Consider the following 24,133-nt stretch of genomic DNA (forward strand, 5'->3'; position numbering starts at 1 on the left):
ATTCTTGCATTGGGTTTACTTTTCACTCTAGATTTGATTAATCCAGGCACTAATATGATTACTCACAATTGACCAATGCTTTGCAATTTCTAGAGCACTGCTACATTTATTGGTTATCCTATCTATAACTTGATAGAATTCTCATTATTATGTGCCAGAGAATTGATTTTCAAACTTTAGTGTGCAAAAGAATCACCTGGAGGGCTTGCTAAAACACACAATGCTGGACCCCACGCCCAGAGCATTGGTTGTCTGGGGTGAAACCAGGAAATTTGCATTTCTAACAATACATGTGACACTGATTTGCAGGTTCTGAGAACTCACTTTGAGAACTTCTGTGCTAGAGAATGGTTAAACAAAAAAATGAATCCAGTCCTTGGCCTACAATTCACTGCCTTTTCTATTTCATGTACTGTTGGATACTTAAACATTGTCATTTATTAATGGGTTTGGTTCAGGCATAGTGGCATCTATTTTAAGTGAATTCTGTGTCAATTTCAGCTGATAAACTGCTTCAAGAATTAACTTGACCACGTGATTTCTAAGATGAACGGATGTACTTTTTCTAAAACTTCTTTTGTAGATTTTTTTCCTTGTTCTGTATGTATTAATCTGTTCTTTTCAATCATGGCTTTTTTGCAGAGATTTTTTTTTTGTTTTTCAGGGAAAGATTTGACCTGAGCTAACATCTGCTGCCAATCTTCCTCTTTTTTTTTCCTCCACAAAACCCCAGTGCATGGTTGTATATCCTAGTTGTAAGTTCTATGTGAGCCTCAACCACAGTATGGCAACTGACAGACAGGTGGTGTGGTTCCGCGACCAGGAAGCCAACTCGGGCAGTCGAAGCAGTGAGAGCACTGAACTTGAACCACTAGGCCACCAGGGCTGGCTCTTTGCAGAGACTTTTGCACTTTGAATGAAAATACATATCTTCAAGGTGCTATTCTTATATTTATGTCATAAAACTTCCTAAGTTACAACAATGGAAACAGCTTATAGAAGTAACTCTTTCAGATGACATAAGACTCTCTTTCCACCAAAACAACTTTCCAGTAACATTTCTTGCTGCCTTCTGATTTAAAGAATCCTTATTTTAGAGTAGAAGGCTATCTTGCATATAGCCTCAAGAAATGTAACCTAAATGTTTTAGAAATTTAAATCCATTTGCCATCCATTTTTTCATATGCTTTTTCATCACTTTCAGGTATCTGAATGACACACAGAGTTAAATGGAAATGATTAGATAAGTGAATATAGGTTTCTATGAATTTAACTTTATTGAACCACTTTCAAAATAGTCTTCATGCTTGGTTACTCCACTATAATTTTGGTTAAGGAATAGAGCAACCAAGTCACTTAATGGTATCACAATCTCTTGCCAGTTAAGGACATATCTCTCATCCCAATACTAATCATTAAAAAGCAGTGGATCTTTAGCACATACAAATAAAAACACCTCCAAGAAAGTAAACAATAAAATAAAAATCAAGATTTGTGAGCTGTCACTTTGTCCAGTATTCATTTAAGGCCAGAACTAAGAGGACTAAGTTGGAAAAATTTATATGATGTGGAAATGACCAGAACTTTGGTGTTTTTTTCACAATAAGAGAGGTAGTCTAGGTAAATGTATACCTAGACTTCAGAAAAATAGATTTTAAAAAATCACAGCAGAGGTAGCTATGAGTCCTTAGTCAGAGGATGAATGGTTCTAAAAATGAAATTTTAATGACAATCTTAGATCATTGCATTGAAGAAGAGGGAGGAAAAATATTCAAAACTAATGAATTCAGGTAGTAAAAAGCTCTAATAAGATGGGATATTTACAAAGCCTTGAGAAGAGGAGAATTTTTCCTAGAGAAATACTGTAGCATGAACCTGTAATGTTAGTGTCCAAAAAATATTTCTGGAAAAAATGGACACCTTGGAAAACATGTAAAGACAACAAAAAGGGTAATTTAAATTATATTCAGGTCATTAAATGAACAATGTAGAACTGGGGCACTATTTGGTTAAGAATTAATTGAGAAAAAACAGAACTACTCAACTTCTGTATTTCTTCTATCTTCTGTATTAAGAACAATCTGAACACTGGAAATCTTTATTCACTAATGAAGCATCTCAAAAATGTAATTATCTCCCTGTCCCTGGAAGTGGTCATGCTATGGTTGATCAGGAACACTGTAAAAGGGATTCTTGAATTGGGAGAAAAGTTGAACTGGATGTCCCACCAGTAATGGCCTTACAACACGGTTACTCATTTGCTCTCACTCTTGTTGACTGACTGTATGGCTCCATAGAGAACATAGCTAGGGTGTGTTCCTTGCCACTTACTCTTTGGAGCCGGATATCTTCCCTCTGTGACTACTTGAACAAAGCCAATTCTCCAGGAGGAGCAATGAGGATGACAGAATGACATTTCAAAAAGGAAGCAAATATCTGGAGTCAAAGTGGAAGAAATATGTTCTCCTATAAAATTGGGTTCAGTGGACATTTATGCTTAATTTGACCTGCAAACCATGGGGAGTGGACACACTGTGACACAAGCCTTTCACTTCAGCTCTATATCAAGGTGGTATTTTCTCTGTTTATGACTTTTCCTCTCAACTTAAAATCTGGGTACAAAACAAGTCATACAGTGCAGATTTTTGCAAAGGGAGAGACACATTCTTCAGCCTCTTGGGTGAGCACTAGAGAGCTAGAGTCAAGATACTAATTATAGCGCTGACAGTAACTCACATCGTGTCCTTGGGATCATCATTTCAGCTCTCTGGTTCCTAGTTTTCATATTTGTTAGACAAATAGGCTCTAATGTTCCTTTGTGATAATCAAGCAGGTCATCATTTTTTTGTGAAATTCTGGAGTAAGCCCCTGGGCATGGCCCACATAGCGTTTGCAGGTTAGACACTGCATGATGGGAGACATCCCTTACGGAGCAAGCAACAAGTGCCAGCCCTGAACAAAAGTTGCCGATTTGCGCTATTAGTATGTCCTAAGTCATTTATACCTATCTGTTGAATGAGCCAGATGCACTAAACAGCCTTTAGATTGCTAACCTTTATTCTAAAATATACAAATTTCTTAAATTTAATTGCGTTAAGAAACAGTCTTTGTCTAAACAGTAGTCTAAATTACCAGTAAGTTTTAATAACCAGTAAGTTAAATAACCAGTAAGTTAATCCAACAGGGCCAGGTGTTAAATTCTCTCTCTGATAGGAAAGCATTAATACATTTAAGATAAATAGACTTTCAAGGACTGAATACTGCACCTTCAACAGCTAAGAAAACTAAACATGTGCCCCTTTTCCTAGGTAGAGAAATACCACGAACTTTTCCACAACTCATCCCAAATTTTTGTCCTCGAATATCCCATAGAATTGTTTCCTATTTTTTCCACAGTTTGGAACTTATTACCTCTAATCATCAGCCCTCAAGACCTACAAAGAGATGAACTTGACATGCTTTCTCATATATCTTTCACTCTATTTCTAAGTTGTTTTTCTGTGTCTTTATTGTCTAGAGGGGGAAAAAAAAGACTGAACCAAAATGAGTGATGACCTGTTTCAGGATTGTTGTTTTCCAGATGCTTCTGAAATGATCTTTAAAATATCATCTATTTATTTCATTCTCCCAAACACTTTGCTTAGAAATAAATTTTCCGTGTGGAACTGAAATGGTTAAATCCCCGCTTTAGCGTTATTACTCCAGCACTTTAGATTCTAATGGTTCTGTCTGTGGGGACCCAGGGAAGTCCTGGACACTATCTTGTACTGAATCAGGAGAACATTTGTGTGCATATGCCAACATTGGTGCAGCATCAAAGGTTCTTGTAGCTCTTGCCCAGGGGATTTTGAGATTTAGTGTGCTGTTTTCCCATTTGCTTTAGCATCTGCTCCCCAACTGTTCATCAAACTCATAGCTGTAGTAGCTGCACAACATTTAAAAGAGGGAAAATATAGCCTGACAGTGATCCCTTATTTAGACAAACAACTTGTCTGAAGGACCTCCCCTCCAGGAAACTCAGCCTGCAATTAATCAGACCCTGGGACTGTGTCCCACTGTCAGTTTGAGTAAGTCCAAAATCCTCTCCTTGTTTCTGAATACCTGTGCAAGCAGGACAGTTCAGCAAAGCAGTGAGAGAAAAAAGTGAGACTTTTAACTATGTCAGTTCCGGTTCTTTGGGTCTTTGATCCATCTACTGAGTATTAATGGGCTGTATCCAGAGAATATGTTTTCTCCCCTTGGAAAATAATTTTGGTCAGTGGTTGACATTAGACCTAGGTATTTTGTGAAACTCTTGCCCTAAGGTGGAAATTTAGTTCAAGACCAAATTTAAATAAATATGTAATATATATATTATACGCATGTAAGTATAGATATAATTCCTATAGGTAAAACTTCATTAAATAATCATACAAAAAATATCTATAATGATCAGAATAGTTGAAACAGCTGTTGACAGCCCCTAAGAAATAATGGAGCACCCACGGGGTGTTAAACTGTGCTGTGATACATGTTGGGTAAGGCTATGGGAACACCGTCAAGACGGTATCTTTGTAAAGAAGAATGGAGAGAGTCTCTTAGAGACAGTTCGTCAGGTTCTTGTGAAGTAGAACTTTGAGCAGCACTTCCCTGGAGACTGACATTATCATCTGAGGTGTGTCTTATTCCTTCTAAATCTGAGAGTTCCTCCTCACCAATACTGACGCACTCCATAGTATGGTTGTTGGCTTCCAACCCTTCTGGGCAATTGTCAAGGCACTTTCCAAGGTGTAAGTAAAATCCACTTTTACACTTTGTGCAGAAATTTTTGTTGAAACAGGTATCACAGTCAGCTTTGCATTCTGAAAGAGAAAAAAGAAAAGAGAAATATGCTTTCATTATCTTCCAGTTCTGTATGCTCACAACACAGGCATATGCAACTTTTGTGTCAAACAAACACTTAGGATTCAAAATTATTTTGCCAAACTTAATTCAGGATTCCTCCACAGTCATTTAGTTGATGTACATCAGTTATTGATTTCCAAATTATTGTACTTATTGCCTTTGGAAAAAATTTTTGGCAATATGTCTACTGCCAAGAATGTTTGTAAGACCAAGTATCTGTTTAATATTAAATGATAGTGAAAATGTTTCATCAGAACTTTAATGAAATATACTGAGATATTGCCTTTGTGCTATTCCTGAGATCTATTCATTTATTCAACAAATATTTGATTGCCCACTATGTGCCAAGGATGATTCTAGGTAGTGGTTGACAGCTATGCACAAAAGAGAGTTAAGGCCCAGACTTCAAAAAGCTTACATTCTAGGGGGGAGACACAATAAACAAGAACAGTAGTTGACCCTTACATGGTGATTACTGTAAGTCAGACACTGCTACAAGTATTCTACAATATTAAGTCATTTAAACCTTACAGTAACTTAGAGAGGTGGCTCCTATTATGATTCCCATTTTATAGATAAGGAAACTAAGGCTTAGAAAAGTTATGTACCCAGCTCAGGACCACAGAGCAGAGTCATTTTTGAAACCAAGCCATATGGTTCCAGAGTGATAAGTACTCTGGAAAAAATGACAACAACAAAAGGTAGGAAAAAGATATAGAAAATGACTGATAAGGGGAAGAGGTTGATTGTTGTGGATAAGATGGTCATCAAATACCTATCTGAGAAGAGGACACATGAGCAGAATGTTGAATAAAAGGAGAGAGCCAGCTAAGCAAAGGTGTGGGCAAAGAGCTTTCCAAACTGCCAGAACAGTGAGTATGGAACAGTAAATGCAAGGCCTTGAGGTGGGACGATCTTGTAAGAAGGCCAGTGAGCTTAATGAAAAGTGGTTGAGCAGCAGACGTAGATGAATTTGGAGAGGTAGGCAGAGCCACCTGTGGTGTATGAGAGAGCAGTGATATGTCCCAATTTACATTTTGAAAGGTTACTCGGTCCACAGTGTAGAATAGACTTTCAGGGTCCAGATGAGAGGTGATAGAAGAGTGTTTCCAGCATTTATTTCCAATTGACAAATAAATGTTTCAGTTGCTATACTGGAATCCTTCTTGAAGCGAAAAGAGCTGAATTGATTCTTCAAGTCATAAATATTTAGATTTGGGGATGGTAATAGGAACCCAGACGGCATTGATGCTGGCAGTACTTTTCTATAGGTTCAATGAGTAATTACCACGTTCTCAGTTTTCACTTTTATAATGAAAAAAAACCTCCACAAAACTTGAGTGTTTTTTTAGTGGTGGAAATTTTCCCATTCTGAGGGCTAAGTCCAAGTAGGTTTTAGTCTAATTATCAGGTAAATATTATTATTTACTTAACACTGAATATCACAAATACGCCAGAGGCCATTTCAAATCTGGAAAGTCCCCAAGGATGAGATAAAAATATAATTTTGTGTGAGCACTTACTTGTACACTTATTTATATCTGGATATCGAGTTCCATAATATCCACTTGGACATGAAGAGAGACACACTCCAATCTGCTTCATGCCAATTCTTTCCAGAACAAAAAATAGTCTGGGCTTACATGACAAACATCCATTGTAATCTGAACACGTCGCACAGCCTCCTTGGCAGCCTTGACTGACGTTAGGATGCACTGGCGGGACAAATGCAGAAAGACAAAAACAAGGGTTAAATCATAAATACAGGAAGTCCACGTCATTCTCTGGGCAAGACATACGTTTTCTTTCATTAGCTTTCAATTGGGTGGTGATGGATAAATGAGCTGGAAGATTTTCCCCCTTTTTCTGTGAGCTGGTATTTTCCTTTAATACATCCATATATTGTTTTTAATTTCAAAGTTCTTAAAATTTGAGCATTTGAAAAATAAGAAAATATTGACTCAAACTACGTCTAGACCATATATACAGTGAAAATGTCTTCATTGAATTAGCACTCTGGCAGATTGGAGACTGGGTAATTTTATGCTCCTTCATGGAAATCAATACACATTAGTTTTGCTTTTCATTTATTGGTGGATGATAAGCGTACGTCTCTAGTTTTTTCAAGCAAGGATGACAACATAGGCTGGGGCTTGAGTAAGGACACCACGTTCTAGGATATCTTTTTTCAACTGTGGTCTATTAGAGAACACAATTTTACTCTTTGATCCAATGCAAACTGATTCTGAAACTATATAGCTATTCAGCACTCCCCTCAATGCTTTCCTGAAATATTTCTTATCACATATGTTTAATATTTATCATTTCAAATTGATATAATGGTGAAAATGTAATATTAGTCTTACCAGTATTTCCACATGGATCATATGTGAGTATTTACAATAATTTATTTTCAACGTTTTATCTTTTGGGAGAGAAGTCTTACAGTTTTTGTGCCCTCATCTTCCATTTACTCAAGTGAAATATATATTTGGTCAGGACACGACCAGTCTACACTAAGAACTACTGCTACATATATTCCTGAGAATTCCAAGGTTTTCAAGAGTCACCAATATGTGTGGTGGTGAGACTGTTCATTAGCAAGTCTGAACAAATATGAACAAACATTTGGAAGATTCGTGTTTACTTGAGATCTTCACAACTTTAACCCTTCTTAGGACTATTGATGGTTATCGACACCTGTGTGTGAGCTGATGGAAAATTGCTAACTAAAGAGCATCCCTCGTATAGTTGGTGTTTGGGATGATTTCTTCTACTGATGTATTCTCTATTCAAATACAATATTATAGTTTTATTGTCCTTTCAGGAATCCAGAAGGGAAAAGTCCTGACCCTTATAAGAAGCAAACATTGATGCATAGGAGGGCAAAGGCCATCTCAGTGTATTTCTGACTTCTTTTGTTGATGGTCGGAGGGATAGGCTCTGACGGAGCTTACCGTTATTAAGTCTGTCTTCACAGTGATGTTTGTTATTGCTAAGTTTTTCACCGCAAAAAAAACCCCACCAGGCTTAGTTAGAAGGGGTACCCGTAAGCCCAGTTAGCCTCACCACAGCAGTACATGGGCTAGCTATAGAGAGGTCATTTGGTTGACCAGCATCCTCTGCCTGGAGGAAACCATCCCTGAATCAGCCACAGGAACCACAAGCAGCTCATGCTCATTCCAAGACATTTTGTAAATAAACTGAGGAAATGTGTGGGGGAAGGGAGTCTGCCTTTCCTGTACATGCTCCTCTGTGGGGTGGGGCAGACATATAAAGTGGCACAGGAAGTTTAGACATTATAGGACCTGGGGGACTTGTAAGTGAAAACTGCTTTCCAAGTAACGGGTTCATTTTTCATGCCAGTAACTCAGCATTGGAGACTTACAGAAAGTGTGTACACAGTTAAAGGAGAGAAAAAAACTCTGAAAAGGAAAGGGGTAAAGAGAGCTCCATGTGTTCAGAATCTAATTACCCATTTCAAGAAGTGAGAGGTGTAGGTAAAAACCTGTTAAACATTTTCATAAGAATTGTCTATGGAAAAGAGGACCTAACTTTGCAGGAAAATCACTCCAAGCTCAGAGCAGTAAGCGACTCTGAGTTTAAATGAAGACGGATTGGATTAGTCCACCCAATCCATCTCCATCTCTGAAATGCAGCAGCTCCAAGGAAACAAAATTGTAATTTTAAGCGCTTTAAAACTTTTGTCAATTATGATATAACTTTAAATAGATCAGTTATAAAAATAAACATGATTTACATGTTCAGAACCTCAAAAACTGATACACCTTAAAATAAATTTCATTAAAAAAATTGGGTTTGGGATGTTTGGAAACTTCTCCAGGAGAGAACTCTGTATGGGTCTCACGACTGCTAACAGTTTCCATCGAAATTATGAGATGTGCCCAAGTACCTTGCTCAATTCCGTCTTTAAAAATTTTGTCATCTCACACATTGTGCTACAATTATTCTTTTTGCTTGTCTTTTTTTCAAATTTTGCCTTTTTAAACAAAAGTTTTTGACAAAGTAGATTTTTGAAAAAGTAAAGAAGACGTAATTGTCCTAACTGGCAAAGAAAATTCCTGTTTGTTTTTAATCAGGGAATTTTGAATATAGGCAGGTACAAATGACAGCAAACTTTATTTCTTCAGGAAGATTTAAGTATTATACTGTGGTTAGTGAGAAAAATTGAGACTATCAAGCTCAGATTCTATGATTCTAAATTTTTTTTACAGTTGAGTAGCGTAGTGATGGCTTTCTTGATTGCTGTATAAGCATCGCTCAGATTATACAGTCAGTATTACACAACTAGGTACAAATTTCCCAAACTTCATCTTAAGGCAAGAGTTTTTACTTTTTATATGGAAACCACAGAACACTTTGGTCTGGATTGACTGTAACAACTCTTTTAGCCTTAAAATCTTATGATTCTAAGATAGAAAACAGAATTCTACTTTGTCATGCTTCTTTTTTCCATTCTCATAATGACTTCATATTGTATTTCTGAATCATTCTTTTTCAAACAATGTTTTTGTACTATTATTTTATACGAGCAATGGAGGTGTTGGTGGTGGGAAGTTTCATAGAATATCTAACGTTTGAACTTAAATCTTAGAAAGTGGGTTGAAGTTATCAGTATGTAAGTGGCCGTGGCAGGGCTAGAGGAGGGAACATCACAATCACCCACAGCAAGGAGACTGGCATGAGTTTGGTGAAACTGGTGCATAAGTAGTAGTTAATGGAGGTATGAGGAATATCAAGAAGATTGGAATCACAGGTATGTCTGGATTATGGAAACTTTGTGGGCTGTGCCAAGGAAACTGTTCTGTAGATATGGGGGCTTTCAACCTGGTGAGTGATATGATCATATGTGTATTAGAAAAGTAATTTTTCTGGCAGCATGGCAGGCATAGAAACTTGGAGAAGACTAATGTAGTGGCCAAGGTAAAAGACTGATGATTGCTTAAAATATAGTAGAGGCAGTACAACATGGTAAGGAAGAGATGCATAGTCCAAAGATATTTAGGAAGTGGAATCAATCAAATATGGTGACCAGCAGAATGTGAACTAAATAAGAGAGAGGATTTGTGAAGGTGTGTTTCAAGTTCCAGCCAGTGAATAGAGAGGAGAAGGATGGCTGGAGGAGTAAAAGCCTGCCGTTGAAGGATTGGGGCAAGATACATAGAAGAAAAAGGTCTAAAAACATAAACATGGCTTGGGATCATTGATTTTGTAGATTTTATGAAATATCCAGAAAGTGATGCTTAATAGATGGAGCTTAACATTGTGCTGGTTGCTAGAGATGTACATCTGAGTGTCTGGTGGTAGCTACTCAAATGAAAGAAGACATCTTGAAAGGGGGAGGTGCTGAAGAATGCCAAAGAAGGGAAGCATAGTCCAACATAAGGGACATTTGGTAAGAGAAAAACATATACTATCAGCTGATTTTAATGATACCTTGTATTTCTATACCACTTTTGCTTTCAAAGCATGCGTCTCATAGAAAGCTAAATTAACTGTAGTAACTGCTGTTAGTAAGGGTAGAAGCTATCACAATTGCTTATTTTGAAACCCCAAACTAGGACTCAATGAAATGATGTAAACTACCCACCATAGTGAGTTTAGATCGAAGGTTAGAACCTACATCTTTAATATCTGGTACCAATCTCTTTATACTAAGGAATAGCGGTGGAGCATTGTCTGTTACAGAGCAGGAAGGTGAGAGGACGGTGCAAAAAGACCGGGCAACGTTCCGCTCTGCTGCACACAGGGTTGCTAGGAGCTGGAATCGACTGGATGGTATTAATAACAACAATAACCTTTAGGTGTGTAATGTGGGTAAACATGAATGGAAAAATGGGCAGAATTCCCGGGAACTTTAAATTGGGAACTTCTGATTACAAATGTATCAAATACATGGTAAAATTACTATCTTTCCCTAAACTGGGAAAGAAGAAAGGATCTTTTTTCAACTTGTATATGAAGGTTAAGTATGCAAAGAGTATATATTAATGCATAACTTAAACCAATTTTCAGTGTCTAAACCATTGACACTCCCTGAGTAAGTGACTTCAATTTCTCTAGCTGTTAAGCCTCCCTACTATTTCTCTATTTGATGATCTTGTGATGTATAACTGATGCAACAGTTCCTAAGGGCTATTGTCACGAGACCTAATTCAACTTTTTTGATAAAACATCCAGAATATAGAGTTTTAAATGGTACTAGAGCATTTGGTAAATACACAATCTTTGGCTAGTTATTTTCTTTTATAAATATTTATTTATTTATTTATTTATTTTCCCCCAAAGCACCAGTAGATAGTTGTATGTCGTAGTTGCACAGCCTTCTAGTTGCTGCATGTGGGACGTGGCCTCAGCATGGCCGGAGAAGCGGTGCGTCGGTGTGCGCCCGGGATCCGAACCCGGGCCGCCAGCAGCGGAGCGTGTGCACTTAACCGCTAAGCCATGGGTCCGGCCCGGCTAGTTATTTTCAATGTTTATGATATACCATACTGATTGCAGCATTAGAATCTAGGTTCTGTTTCTCTCACAATTTAAGTGCAAGTGTCAAGGATTTGCCTTACTTTAATCCCGTTCTAAAGCCCAACTGCAAATGTACTAACGTCTATTGTAAATTGCCATGTGGAAGAAATCCGTTATTGCATGCTGCCCATTACCTCTGCGGTCATGGATTTGTGGCTAGAGAATTTCCAGAAGTACAAAATTTAATAGACTTTAGGTTTATAAAACAGGTTTGACTAAGTTCAAAGGAAGTGCTAAATACATGAAAGTAACTTAGTGATTTCATAATTCAGATAATCAAGAATTAATAAATTAAATTTAATAAAAGCTATTTTTAACCAAAAAAAAAAATACAGATTCTTTCCCTAAAAGCTTTGTTGTCTTCACAACATTCACTGCCTGCTCTTCTCTACGAGTGGCCTTAAGAGACAGGGTAGGGACAGGAGATCAATGGGATTCTATAATCAAAGATATTTTTACATCTTCCCCTTCTTCCATGTCCTCTCCTTTTACAAGGACGTTCTCATTGACTGGAAGCTTCTTGAAGGCAGGACTCTGGTTGTTCTTCATAATTTTCTTGATAATTTCCAGCTTCTACACAGGGCAGCTGCTTATGGAATAGGTTCTCAATAAAGAGTTTTTGATTAGTGAATGGATGAAGGCAATAAATATAAAAGATAAGCTGTTTATTTGTGCTTTTTAAAAATAATAAAGATGTCAAAGCAAAAAATACTTAAGAGAAAGTATCTATAATAATTGCCTTTAAGTGGACTGTGCCCATGAACATCTGGTAAAGAGATCACGTTTCAAATCACATACTCTTTGAGAATGCTTAATTATTAAATTAATCATTCAAAATAAAATAATGAAACCTTTCCTAGGTGTCATTTACTACAGTAATCCATTCACTTAGAGAAAATGTAGACTTTTTCCTTGCCTAAGTTAGGACAGAACATTTCTGTCATATCTTCGGACTTGGCTGTTATAGAATAATTTTTAAGTTTAATGTAATGTTATGGTCACAGAAAGAGATGTTTCATGTTTCCTCTGGAATGTTTGGCAATATTCACTTTAAGAAAAATCTAATGTTAAAAATTTGAATTACTTGGCAGTCTCTTTCAAATTCTGTTGAATCAAGCCCAGAAAATATTGAGAGTCAGTGTTTCTTATTTGTTCATAAGTTAATGCTTCCACGGGTTGGGTCTCCACAACCATTTGGGCAGTTTGGGAGTGTCAGGTATAAGAGCAAAATATCAAAAGCTGTTTGAGTGAATATAATTACTTGTTGATATACAACACTCCTTTACATTCTCAAATGATCTCTGGATGAGTAGGGGTCTATCATAGCCCTCTATTATTATTTTTGACTAATAGTTTGTTCAAAGAGCCACATGTTTATATATACAAACATGTATAGATTTTGCTATTTTTGAAATACTGTCGTCTGATAGTTTTAATGTTTTAATATACCAATGTTTTAATCACTAAATGAATTAAAATTCACCTATGCTATTTAAATATACATACGTACACATGTGTATACGTACATGTATATATATATATGTATATACCTATACATATATATACATAATCAGACACATGACACACACATGTTCTATTTGGTCTTTTATCAAAGTCAATAGCACAGATATTAATTGAGTTGAAGCACTTAGGATAATAGAATCTGCCACACCTTTTGTCCCAGTGAATCAACCTTGAATACTCTGAAAGTTTGTGCCCATACCAATAGGTTCATAACATTCTTAACAGTCTCAGAGAGGAATGTATTCACCAGCTGCTGAATACAGCCCAGTTAGGGCACCACCGTTATTATGTGGGGAAACATACTGTTTTTAATGGAAACTATTTCTTTGAGAACTTGGAAACTCTTTCTCTTTCTCTTACTGAATAATAATTTCCTGAAGGGAGTCTAATATTTATATTCTATAAATACTTTAAAATAAAACCACAGCAATAAAACAGACCTAGAATTAAGTAGCAATCAGCTAGACTTTTCCACTAAAATCAAGCCAGCTCAAAATATTAAGAAAATGGCTAGCAAATTATGGCAGATATAGAATTCCTGAAATCTAAGATATGATGAATATTTGGTAGCTAGATGCCAACTTGGTGGCCAGTGGCTATGCTTTGTCTATCCACAGGCTATAGAATCAGGATTAGAAATGAAAGACAGACAAAAGTGGGCTGCATTGTATATACATGATTAAGGTTTTCAACAAGAATTTCTGATAACTCACTATATACCCAACACTACACATGATACAGAAAATATAGGAGTGAACAAGACATCTGTTCTTAAATGACCTCATGATGTTAATCAGTTAATAAGCAAGTAAACAAATAATTAAATGATTAAAGATTGTGATGAGTGTTGTGAAGGAAATAAACAGGTGGGTAAGGAAGAGAATAACTCTGGGGAGCTACTTGAAATATGGTGGTCAAGGAAGGCCCCTTTAAGAAGTTTGCCCTTTAGCTGAGACATGGAGAATGACGGTTCAGCCATGAAAACCTGATTCCAGGTGGAGCGTCAGCAAGTGCAAAGATGTTGCAGCTGTGGAAAGAACCAGGCACGAGGAGCGGCACAAGGGGGACCCATGAGGCTGCAGTGCTATGAGTGCTACGAGATGAGGTTTGCAAGAGGTTAGAGCCAGATCCCATGGACCAAAGCAAATAGCCGAGATTACATACGAAGTGCGTCTAGACTCTGCATTGCTAAGTAAACATCAGAAGGAAAGGAAAGAACATATTTTACCTGATATAGTTATTCACTTGAATTTTTGTTAATTTTATGGGTCATGGAACAGAACCAGCATCTTCTATTCCATGAAAACATGTTCTCTTATCAATTTTTATATTAGAGGAGAATGTTTGAACTAGCCACAACTTGGGAACTTACATTCAGATTCCAATCTTTGAAGAGACTGTGCATTGATCTGCATGTTCTTTGCTCTTGGGAATGTTTCATTTCTCCTTTGTTCTTCTTAGTTTGCTTTGGGGTTTTAAATGTTCATTCTCTTCTACTGGGGGTGTGTGTGTGTGTGTGGGGGTGGTGGGGGTGGTGATGGTGGTGAGGAGAAACAGCAAAGTTATGAAATATATGAGATCATAAGAACAAATAAAGAGAATAAAAAGTAAAACATTTTGCAATCTCGCATATAATATTTTTTGTATTTTTCTGAATTCTTGCCATTAGCGACGCATATTGACACAGTCTAAATAATTTAGAGTGACAATACTTTAGTTTCACTTCTAATAGAACTTTCCTTTTAGAATCTCAATATTATGTTCTTTTTTCCATTAAATGAATTAATAACCTGAGAGCTAATTCCAAAGTTGATTCTTCAAAAGTAGTGAAAACCATATTGTGACCAGATAGCTATAGTTGATTCTGCTACTGAAACTGCAACAAAAAGCACTTGTAGAACCAAAAATAGTTTTGTTTTTCTTTCCCAACCACAAGTAGAAAATCTATCATAAGGTTAATGCACTCTGCTACGGGTGTCAGCATCTCCAGCTCTTGCTAAGGGAGGGAAAGCTTCCCCTTCTCCAAGTGGCCATGTTCCCAAGTGGAGGTGAATAGAGGACAAGAGAACATGGATAGGGGTAATGGAGGCCCAGATTCCATAGAGAGCCAGGACCTGTTCATGAGTTAGTGGGTGGTAATAACAGCGTTTTTCATGAGACAGATCCAACAGTGTTCATCCAACAGTGGGAATCATTATGTGCTCTGGTCTGGCTGAGAGAGCCATTCCCCCTTTTTTTAGGAGAGAATTAATTAGAAATCAACATAAACAGAAAATGTGATAGTTTAATGGTAATGAATCTGCATGAGTGTGATTCCATAACTACTAAGTTCGCATTCTTGAATGAAACAAACTTGAATTTGTGCTAAAAACAAACTCCACTTTGTTATATTATGAATAAACTTGGATCTTCTTGCCACATAGCATGCTAAAGTAGCATATCTGATGGCTGAGGTCTTAGCATAAGCAAACAGCATGCGAGGGACTTGTGGTATTTTAAAAGGCACAAGAAGATGTGCAAATAGTGGGTATACCATTAAATAATTCCAGCTTTATGTGTCACATCTAAAATCCTGAGCAGAGAAAATAAGTTGATTTTTCTCCTACATTCACAAAATTGCTGACAGAACAGAAGGTGCTGACATGCACCTTTGTGAGTATGATGCATTTTTGTACTTGTATGCACGGCTCACTGCATCGCCACTTCGTTCAAAAATAGGCCCTGCATACTTCCCAGAGGAGCACAGGGACTGGGCAGTGATGAACTGGCTATGGACTCCTACAGAGTTCTGATATTTACTAGCTGAATAACCAAAATTTCTCTTTCCATCCAGCTATTCATTTAAACAAATTACCCAACATCCAGATACTGTGCTAGTTAGTGAGCATCCAAAGATGAGTAAAACCAATAATCCGTGTCAAGGAGTTCACAGTGTGATTATTTATTTAGATGGAAGTTGCTTAACCTCTTTGAGCCTAGGCTTCTTCATCTGTAACATGGGCATATCTACTTGGTTGATGCTGGGGGGATTAAATGAGATCACATGCAAGCACCTGGCACTCTTACAGGCACTCATTACAAATCAGTAGGTGTAAGACATTTTGTTTTACCCAAGAAGTACTGACTACATTCTTGTGCTATTTTCATTCTTATTCCAGGCAGCTGGGAGCTTTAGTCAATAATAACTCTCTCTAAACCTCCAAGCAGGGAAGCTGGAGAAAGGGCAGATGCTGATGCTTCTTTGTAACACAGGAGATCTGGGGAACCGCAGGGAGCCAGAGACACACTAACTAACAGTCACGGGAGGGGCTACTTTTTAAGGACAGCAGACACAGCTTTCAATCAATGGGGGCCTCACTAAACATTCTGGGCAAGAAGCCCTGTAGGACTCTAGCAACCCACTGAAGACAAGAACGTGCTTAAACAGTGCAAGAGGCAAGGCACGCCATAGAAGTGATACCAGAATGGTATAGAGAACCTGAAGGTCTATGCCGGTGGTTCTAAAACTTTACTGTGTGTAAAAATGACCTGGAGTTCTTTTTAATCATGCAGATACATAGGTTACACTCCAAAAGATTTTGATTCAGGAAGGAAGAGGTGGGGCTCGGTACCTGCATTTATCAGAAGCACCCCAGGTGGATGTGATGAAGGTGCTATAAATACCACACTTGCAGTATCACATCATTGACATCTTCACAAATAAGTATTTATTCAGCGATGACTGGAAATACTCTTCTAGGGAATGAGAGACAAAAGACGCTCTCTGACTCAGGAAGACTACAATACAGTTAGTAAAATAGTCTTTATATTCTAAGGGCCACAAATATATAGACTAGAAATTTAGTGAAAGAGAAGTGAAAAGGAGGAATTACTGATGGTGGAGGCATTTGGGGACTACAGAGTGCAGTTAGGAATAGTTATGGGACTTGAAGGAAAAGAACTTCGACAAATAGAAAAAGGAAAAGAGAGAGCATGATATGAACAAGAGTGTCGATGTAGGAATAACATCAAGAAGATTTGGGAGAATGGTGACTATAACTGGAATTAGAAGGATCTTAGACATCTTCCTTCTCTCTTAAATTTCAGATGAGAACACTGAGGTCCACACAGTTCATTAGCTTCCAGCTGATAAAATCATAAACCTTTGGAACTTGAGAGGAATTTAGGTCAAACAGCCTCCCCAGAACAGCCTATTTAATCATATCTAGTAAAACACATCTTATGATATTTAGGGGCAGCCAATATAATTATTTTACAGCATCTCCTCATATTGAACATCTTAAAACATCTCCCCATATTGAAAGTAAACCCGTCTTGCAGGAAGCTCTACTATCGTAGAGCACACCCAGTACGTTTTCTACTTTTTCCTGGCGACAGTTTGTCAAACAATGTTTGCTGCTTTGGATGGAAAGATGGTTAAGACCTAGGAGTCTGACGTATGGCGAGAGACCATAAACAAAGTAAAACCAGTGTGGTAGATATTATGTATGAGGCTTCGGCAGAAAGGAAACGACTAACCACCTGGAAGCACCTACTTGGGAGACCTGACGTTTGAGCTGGATTTTGAGCAATGAGGGGAAACGGGGTGGGGGTTTGAATTTAATCTTATGTGTAATTTGGAGGAACTGTGTGGACAAATCAGTGTCATAATCTAATTTGGTTTTAAGTAAATACTCTCGGATGGCAGAGAGAAGAACACTGGGGAGGAGAGACTAAAAGTTGAGAGAGTCAACAGGATGTTATCTCCTACGTGTGGCATTGCTGTGAGCTGAATTAGAACAGCATTAATGGGAGGCAAAAGAGGATTTTAGAGTTATTTCCAAAGATGACTGGGCAGATTGACAGGACTTGACAATCAATTCTAAATGGGCAAATGAAGGAGTAATAAAAGTTCATTTGGGGGTTTCTAACCAGGAGACCAAGCACAAAATGACCTAATTAACTGGGATAAGGGGATTTAGATATTAAACTAGAAGGATAGGTGACTGAGGGAGCCAGGGAAGCAGGTAAAATGATTATTTTGAGGTCCCGGCAGCTTGGACTTCTTGTATTCCCTTTTTGTATCCCAAACATGTAGCCCAGGACGAGGCATATTAACAGGTTCATAATAAATAATAAACAATAAATGAACCCCTTCATTTTATAAAGAACAAAAACCCAAAAAACCCAAAACTGAGGCTTATGGAGTTTTGGTGCTTTGACTAGGATCACTTAGCATTAGTGGCACTCTTCAGGGGTTTTTTGGTTTGACTGAAATGTAAAATTTATGGAGAGAAATAGACGGGAGAAAAAGTTAAGACTAAACACAAGAAGATGAATAGCAGGGTAACGAGTTTATCGTGAAGGCAATAAGGAAACATCACAGTTTCGAAAGGTGATAGAATGTTACCAAAAGTTGTTCATGAATTAAAGGAGTTAGAAAACTAAGGTGGAGGGATACTTCCAACCTGGCAGTTCAACCATCACACCAGAGCATGCACAAATTTAGGTATGGAATCTGAGTTTTCCAAAGTCAAAGAGAGCTAAAATGCTGGAGCTAAGCTTAATTTCTTATAGCATCAATATCCCATTACATTTTCCAGTGTTTGGGATCATTCCCTGATGTTCGTTTCTGGGTAAGTAGTCATTGTGGAGACAGCACCTGGAAAGTTGGTCATGAAAATTGCCCAGAGTAGGAGCAGAGTCACCTGACAGGATTCCTCTGATTTTCCACCTTCCCCACTGAATAAAACAAATTTTCCTGTGGTCCATTATAAATGACCACTCTACATTGAGACTACTGAGCCAAAATCTTTTGTTGCAAAAAGACCTCCAACATGGCTCATTTTCTATCCCACTCCCAACAGGCATGTTGCTTTGGACAATGTGTATCATCAGAAGGCTCGCTGTTAGGGAGCTAATTTCAGGACCCTAATTCATTCCCTACATCTAACAAAAACAATGATTATAGACAGTGAAATAGCAAAAGGGGAAAGTTTCTTTTTCTTAATCATTTTACAAAATAATATATCACTACGAGTCTCTATTTTTAGTTTCCTTTATCTATGAAGGACTATGAAGGGAGCCATGGGCTTAGAATTTTATTCTTAGATTTGAAAGCATTTATGTTGTCTTTAAAATAGCTTATTTTGTACCCTTTTCCCCCGGTTCCCCCCTCCACCCTGTGATGGGCTCACATGTGGTATTCAAATGGGAAAGGACTTTAAAGATCCACCAATTCACCTTGTCAGCCAGTAAGAATAATCTCATCCTAACAAAGATTTCCCCTAATTGACATGCCTTTATCATCAAACCCAAGGAAATTATACTGATAGTAGGAACTTCACAGGAGATAAATGGGGATTATGGCAATGCAGGAAAGATCATGGACTTGTATTAAAACAAAACAAATATCCCCCTGTAAGAAATCTCAGGCTGAGTTCTGCCACTTACTAGCTTTGTGGTACTATATAAATCACTTAACATCTTTGAGCTTTATCATCAAATGAGAATGGTAAAAACTGCTCTGCTCAATTCACAAGAGTATTAAAAAAATCAGATAAGATGATGATGGGAAAGTGTTTATAAGCTGTACAAAATTATATTGATGTTATTGTTCATAATGGGCATAGTGATGGTTTGCCAACTCAGGGCCAGATTTGAACCTAACCATTCCGAGCAAGAGAATAAGAATACATTTGATGAGAAAACTGACAACTGTATTTGATGAGAGTATGTGTAGCTGGTTTGTTTTTTTTAATTGTGCCCTATCATGAGTCATATTAGACTAGGACAACAGGTTATAGTAACTTTTTAAGATTTGGATCTCGTGGAGTAAGGAAATAAAGAGATTGTGAAATAAATCTTCATCCAGTGAACAGATAATTCTCTTTGAAATGACCATTAATTAAAGAAGCAAGAAATTAGATTGCAGAAGATCCACAGAGCACTTCTCTGGAATGTCAGTCCTGGGGACCATCTGCTGGGTGGCATTTCGTGTTACAGAATGGCCACAGGAGTTGTTTCTACTCTTGGCTCCATTGCAAACTGACTTGTCAAGTAACTTACTTCTCTTTCCCTCTTGAGTAACATGAGGGCATTATGCTGCAACATTATTCCCCTAAATCTTCCTAACTATTAAAACATATTGTACACCTAATCCACATGTGCACTTTCTTTCCCCAATGTTTTCTGTTTCAGTAAATGGCACCATCTGGTTGCTAAAGGCAGAAATCTAGGAGTCCTCCTCATCCACATCTCCAATCATCCTTTCCTATGGATTCTACCTCCTTAATTAACAGAGCTCACAGCTTACCATTTCCCACCACCACTACTGCTACCATTTAGCAATTAGAGAGATCTGTTAAGAACAATCCTTTTGATCTTATCAGGCCCCTGCTTTACAAAGAGTTTAAACGCTTCTCCATGCACTTTCCAAGTAACCACTTCTGTCAATTAGCCAGGCTTACTCTGTCTCACCCTCACTTTTTGTCTAAGGAGGTATTTGTAGTTCCATCTCAGCTGCAGAAAGAGAACTCACCCTCATTTAAACCTCCTCTGGCATTCTCCTTTAGCAGGCTCAATGAAAAGCAGAGTGTAATGGGGAAAGCTGTGTCTTAGGTCAGAAGATCTGGGTATACACTTAGTTCTACCATGTCTGGCTATGTCATTTGGTTTGTTCCTTAATTGTTTTGAGCCTCAGTGTCTTCATTTATAAAATAGTTAACATATCATGAGATTGTTGTGAGAGTTACACGAGATAACACATATAAAAATACCTGATAGTTACCTTTCTTTAGTCAAAAGCCTTCACAAGTTAGTAACGACCTACAGAAAAGAACTGTATCATGTTATTTTCAAGACTCTGAATTCCTGCAACTGACATCTTTAAAGCTATCAATTGATGTTACGAAAGGTCATCAAAAGACTTACATAAGAAATCCAAATAGCTTGTTGACACGTGTTTGCCAAACTGGTGCTTTAAGTAGATCGGATTGTATGTTCCATGTAGTGGTTAAGGAGTTACCATAAAAGGGTTGAAAAATGTCTTGGAGAGATGGACAAAAATGCACTATTTTTAAACATACGATATTTTAATGTTTGTTTGGTGAAAGTAATTCCAGTTAATGAACCAGTGTGAAAGTTCACTATAGAAATTAGTCGATGTGCCGAAAATGGAAATTTGCTCAGCGAAACTATGCCATTGCATTACGAGCTTTATCTAACAATGCCAACTACGTTTACAGTGCGCATAGCATACTTCCGATGATTGTCACACACGTCACCCTAAATGATGACTCCTATTCATTGGTCATAAATTTTCAGACAAGAAAATACTAGGAGGCCCAATAAATTCCAGCGTTTTCAGTTGATCTTCCTTCCACCTTCCTGCTTCATCCCCACACACTCTCTAGTATCCTTGTTTTCCAGAGAAAAATCTGGGTGTGCATCAGGCTCACTGGTCAACTATTTAATCAATTTCTAATTCTATTTAAAAAAGCTTTAAAAAGAAATGTTATACAGCTTAGGAAGAGTATCTAACAATTTTCATTTATCTTAAGCCAAATATTGTTTAATTCTGGCTTCACATTTTCTTTCCTTAACCACTGTGACATGCTACAAGGACAGGTTTCATGTATGTTGCATTCAATTTGTAATCCAAGCACATACTAAATGTTCAATAAATAGCTGTTGAGTGAATGAATGAATTTATGCTGTTTTAATTAGGGCTAAGTTTAATTGTAATTTTTCCCCGTACTTTTCCCCCAACCAGAACTTCTTTTTCACTTGTTAGCTTTTTAAAAATATGGTCTAAAAAACTCCATGAAAGTACAAAGAGAAATTTATGCTTTTGAATTCAAGCCCTAACTTCCCTTCTTGAAGTTCTTACAGACAACTAAGGTTAGAGCATGCTATGTGAAGAAAATGGAAAGCTCTTGATCTTACTGTGGAAGGGATTTCAAGATCAGCCTCCCGCTTTTAGATAAATGAAAGATTATGAGTCCCATTTTGTAGTGGATGCAACTGAATCACAGACTAAATGATTTTTCTAAATGATACAGCAGAGTATTAATTATAAATCCATCCACCAGCCCCCTATTGTAGGATTCCTCTAACTATAGTCCAAACTCAAGAAGATCTAGACTCTAAAAAGGCAATTAGAAAAATGTTATTCTCCTGCAATGAAGCTTATGAAGTTTCCACTTCATCTCCCTTAAGTCTCTTTTTATTATTTTCTTTGCTAAATCATGAACAAATATGGGATTCAAGTGGGATTCAACTAGAGACTCAGCAGTGAATGATTGTTATCAGATGTTTGAAGCAAAACAAGGAGTAAAATCCCATTGTAGATATTTTACCAACATTATTTACAGAGCATCTTTTTTCTAAAGTGCTTTTCTAGGAAAAAAAATCCTATATAAAGTAATCCTAATATAAAGTAAAAAAAAAAAAAAAATCCTACTCCTGTAAAGAAGAAAAAACTGCATATACTAATGAGAAATCTTAAATTGTGACTTGTCAATAGAGAAACTGAATTAAAATTCATGGCTTTATATATTTTAGGGTAGGCCTTAAATCATCAAGGAAAAGAGGAAACACTCATCTAAAGGATGCACATCTTTTCTAGTCAAGGATCACAGTAATGATTAATACTGCAGAATCAATTTGAAATTCAGTCAGTGAAGCCTCTGATGCTCTAAATTACTTAGCTGTGTAATCCCCTGGTGTATGATAAACAGTTGAAGACGCCATGCGAACAGCAAAGCACAGAAGTGGAGCACTGTGAGTTTCCACCCCTCAGGCTAGGGTACCACCCTATCTTAACAAGTGATATTTGATATAAGCATTAAAGGCCAGCCATTATCCCTTTTTATAGTTCTTAACTAATAATATGAAAACCAGAGCTTACATCAGATAGGATCCCAGATGTATTACTTCATTTTGGTGGGAATATGGAGAAATAGCTCAGAATTGCATTTGAACTGGCATGGTGATAAAAAGATCTGTAATTACCCCCCACCTTTTTTAAACCATTAGAACACCAGGAGTAAATTTTTACTATTTTCAATTTAAATTAACTCATTTCCCCTACATTCTGTGCACGTTAAAACACGCCGTCTCTAACGTGATAACTTAAAATAATATTTTGCAGTTCAGATTACATACAATTCAATCTAATTCCTGCCTTGATTCTTTTCCCCCTCATCTTTTCTCCACTGTACAGTATTGGAATCTGTGCATCAGATAGCATATGGCCTGCTGTTGCAAACATTAATAAGATCTATCATTTAGGAACAGTTACTTACACTTTGTTTAATCTCTAATGGAAAGGATTTCTCTAAATATTTACACCAGAACAGTTGTCAGAATGAATCCTGCAAAATTGCTGGCATATTCCCAAGAGCTGGGGGCTGGTGTGTAGGGGAGGAGAGATTCCTGGTCCCTGGTCATATAATTTTAAGCAGCCCTAGAATTTCAAGGAGCTGCTTGCTAGAACATGAAGAGTTTGTATTAACAAAAAGGTACTTCAGCGTGCAGACCAATTCAAGTAAAGTATCTGAACAGCCTCTTTCGTTTATTGCTCTTGTAAAAATGACTCTCCATTTGCTTCGGTTTTAAAAGTAAAGGGATTATTCAGGTTTCAGAGACCCAGTAAATAAATTGTATATGAGGAAAGAAACTTGTACAAGAAGTGTGAAGAAACACCAAACTTATTCTCTGCAATGGCCCTCAAGGAGCTTAATATATAGAAACGACTTCCTCGCATGAGTTGCTGAGTGAGAGTCAGCATGCAGGAGTTAGTCAGACAGGAGAGAATTGAAATCTGCCAAGATAAACCCAGCAATGTGTTATAAATTAACTAGGCTGTCTGTGTGTTTGTTTTTTCTTTGGAAGATTCTAAAATTAAGACTGTTCAACTCATCTTAGTAGTGGTTTAGAATTTAGGGGGTGGATGATGAAGTGATTTTGGGCTAGAAAAAGTGGAGAAAATATCCTGCACTGGAAAATCTTGGCAATTTTCATTTGAAATGTGTTCTTATCTGATGAACGGTAGCACTTCTGCCCCACAGCCTATGAATTAAGTAGTTTGGTTAAAAACTGTTACATAAAGATTTCTGGGATTGTACGCTCTCCATTCATAGTATGGGCAAGATAAGTTCAGACGCCAACAGTTTATAATGAATTCCCAGAGTGTCAGTGA

General features: G+C 37.3%; 1 protein-coding gene across 1 annotated transcript in view; it reads right to left on the reverse strand.

Annotated features, from left to right (window-relative positions):
* Positions 1-24,133, reverse strand: part of RSPO3 (R-spondin 3) — a 76,440-nt gene that overhangs the window by 39,877 nt on the left and 12,430 nt on the right. The window contains exons 2-3 of the mRNA XM_058566332.1: positions 6,408-6,599; positions 4,695-4,841 (exon numbers count right to left, since the gene is read on the reverse strand). Of these exons, the coding sequence (XP_058422315.1) occupies positions 4,695-4,841; positions 6,408-6,599 (339 nt within the window). The remainder of the gene's footprint in view (positions 1-4,694; positions 4,842-6,407; positions 6,600-24,133) is intronic.

Source organism: Diceros bicornis, chromosome 23, assembly GCF_020826845.1.
Source record: "Diceros bicornis minor isolate mBicDic1 chromosome 23, mDicBic1.mat.cur, whole genome shotgun sequence".
In the NCBI taxonomy this organism is placed as follows: domain Eukaryota; kingdom Metazoa; phylum Chordata; class Mammalia; order Perissodactyla; family Rhinocerotidae; genus Diceros; species Diceros bicornis.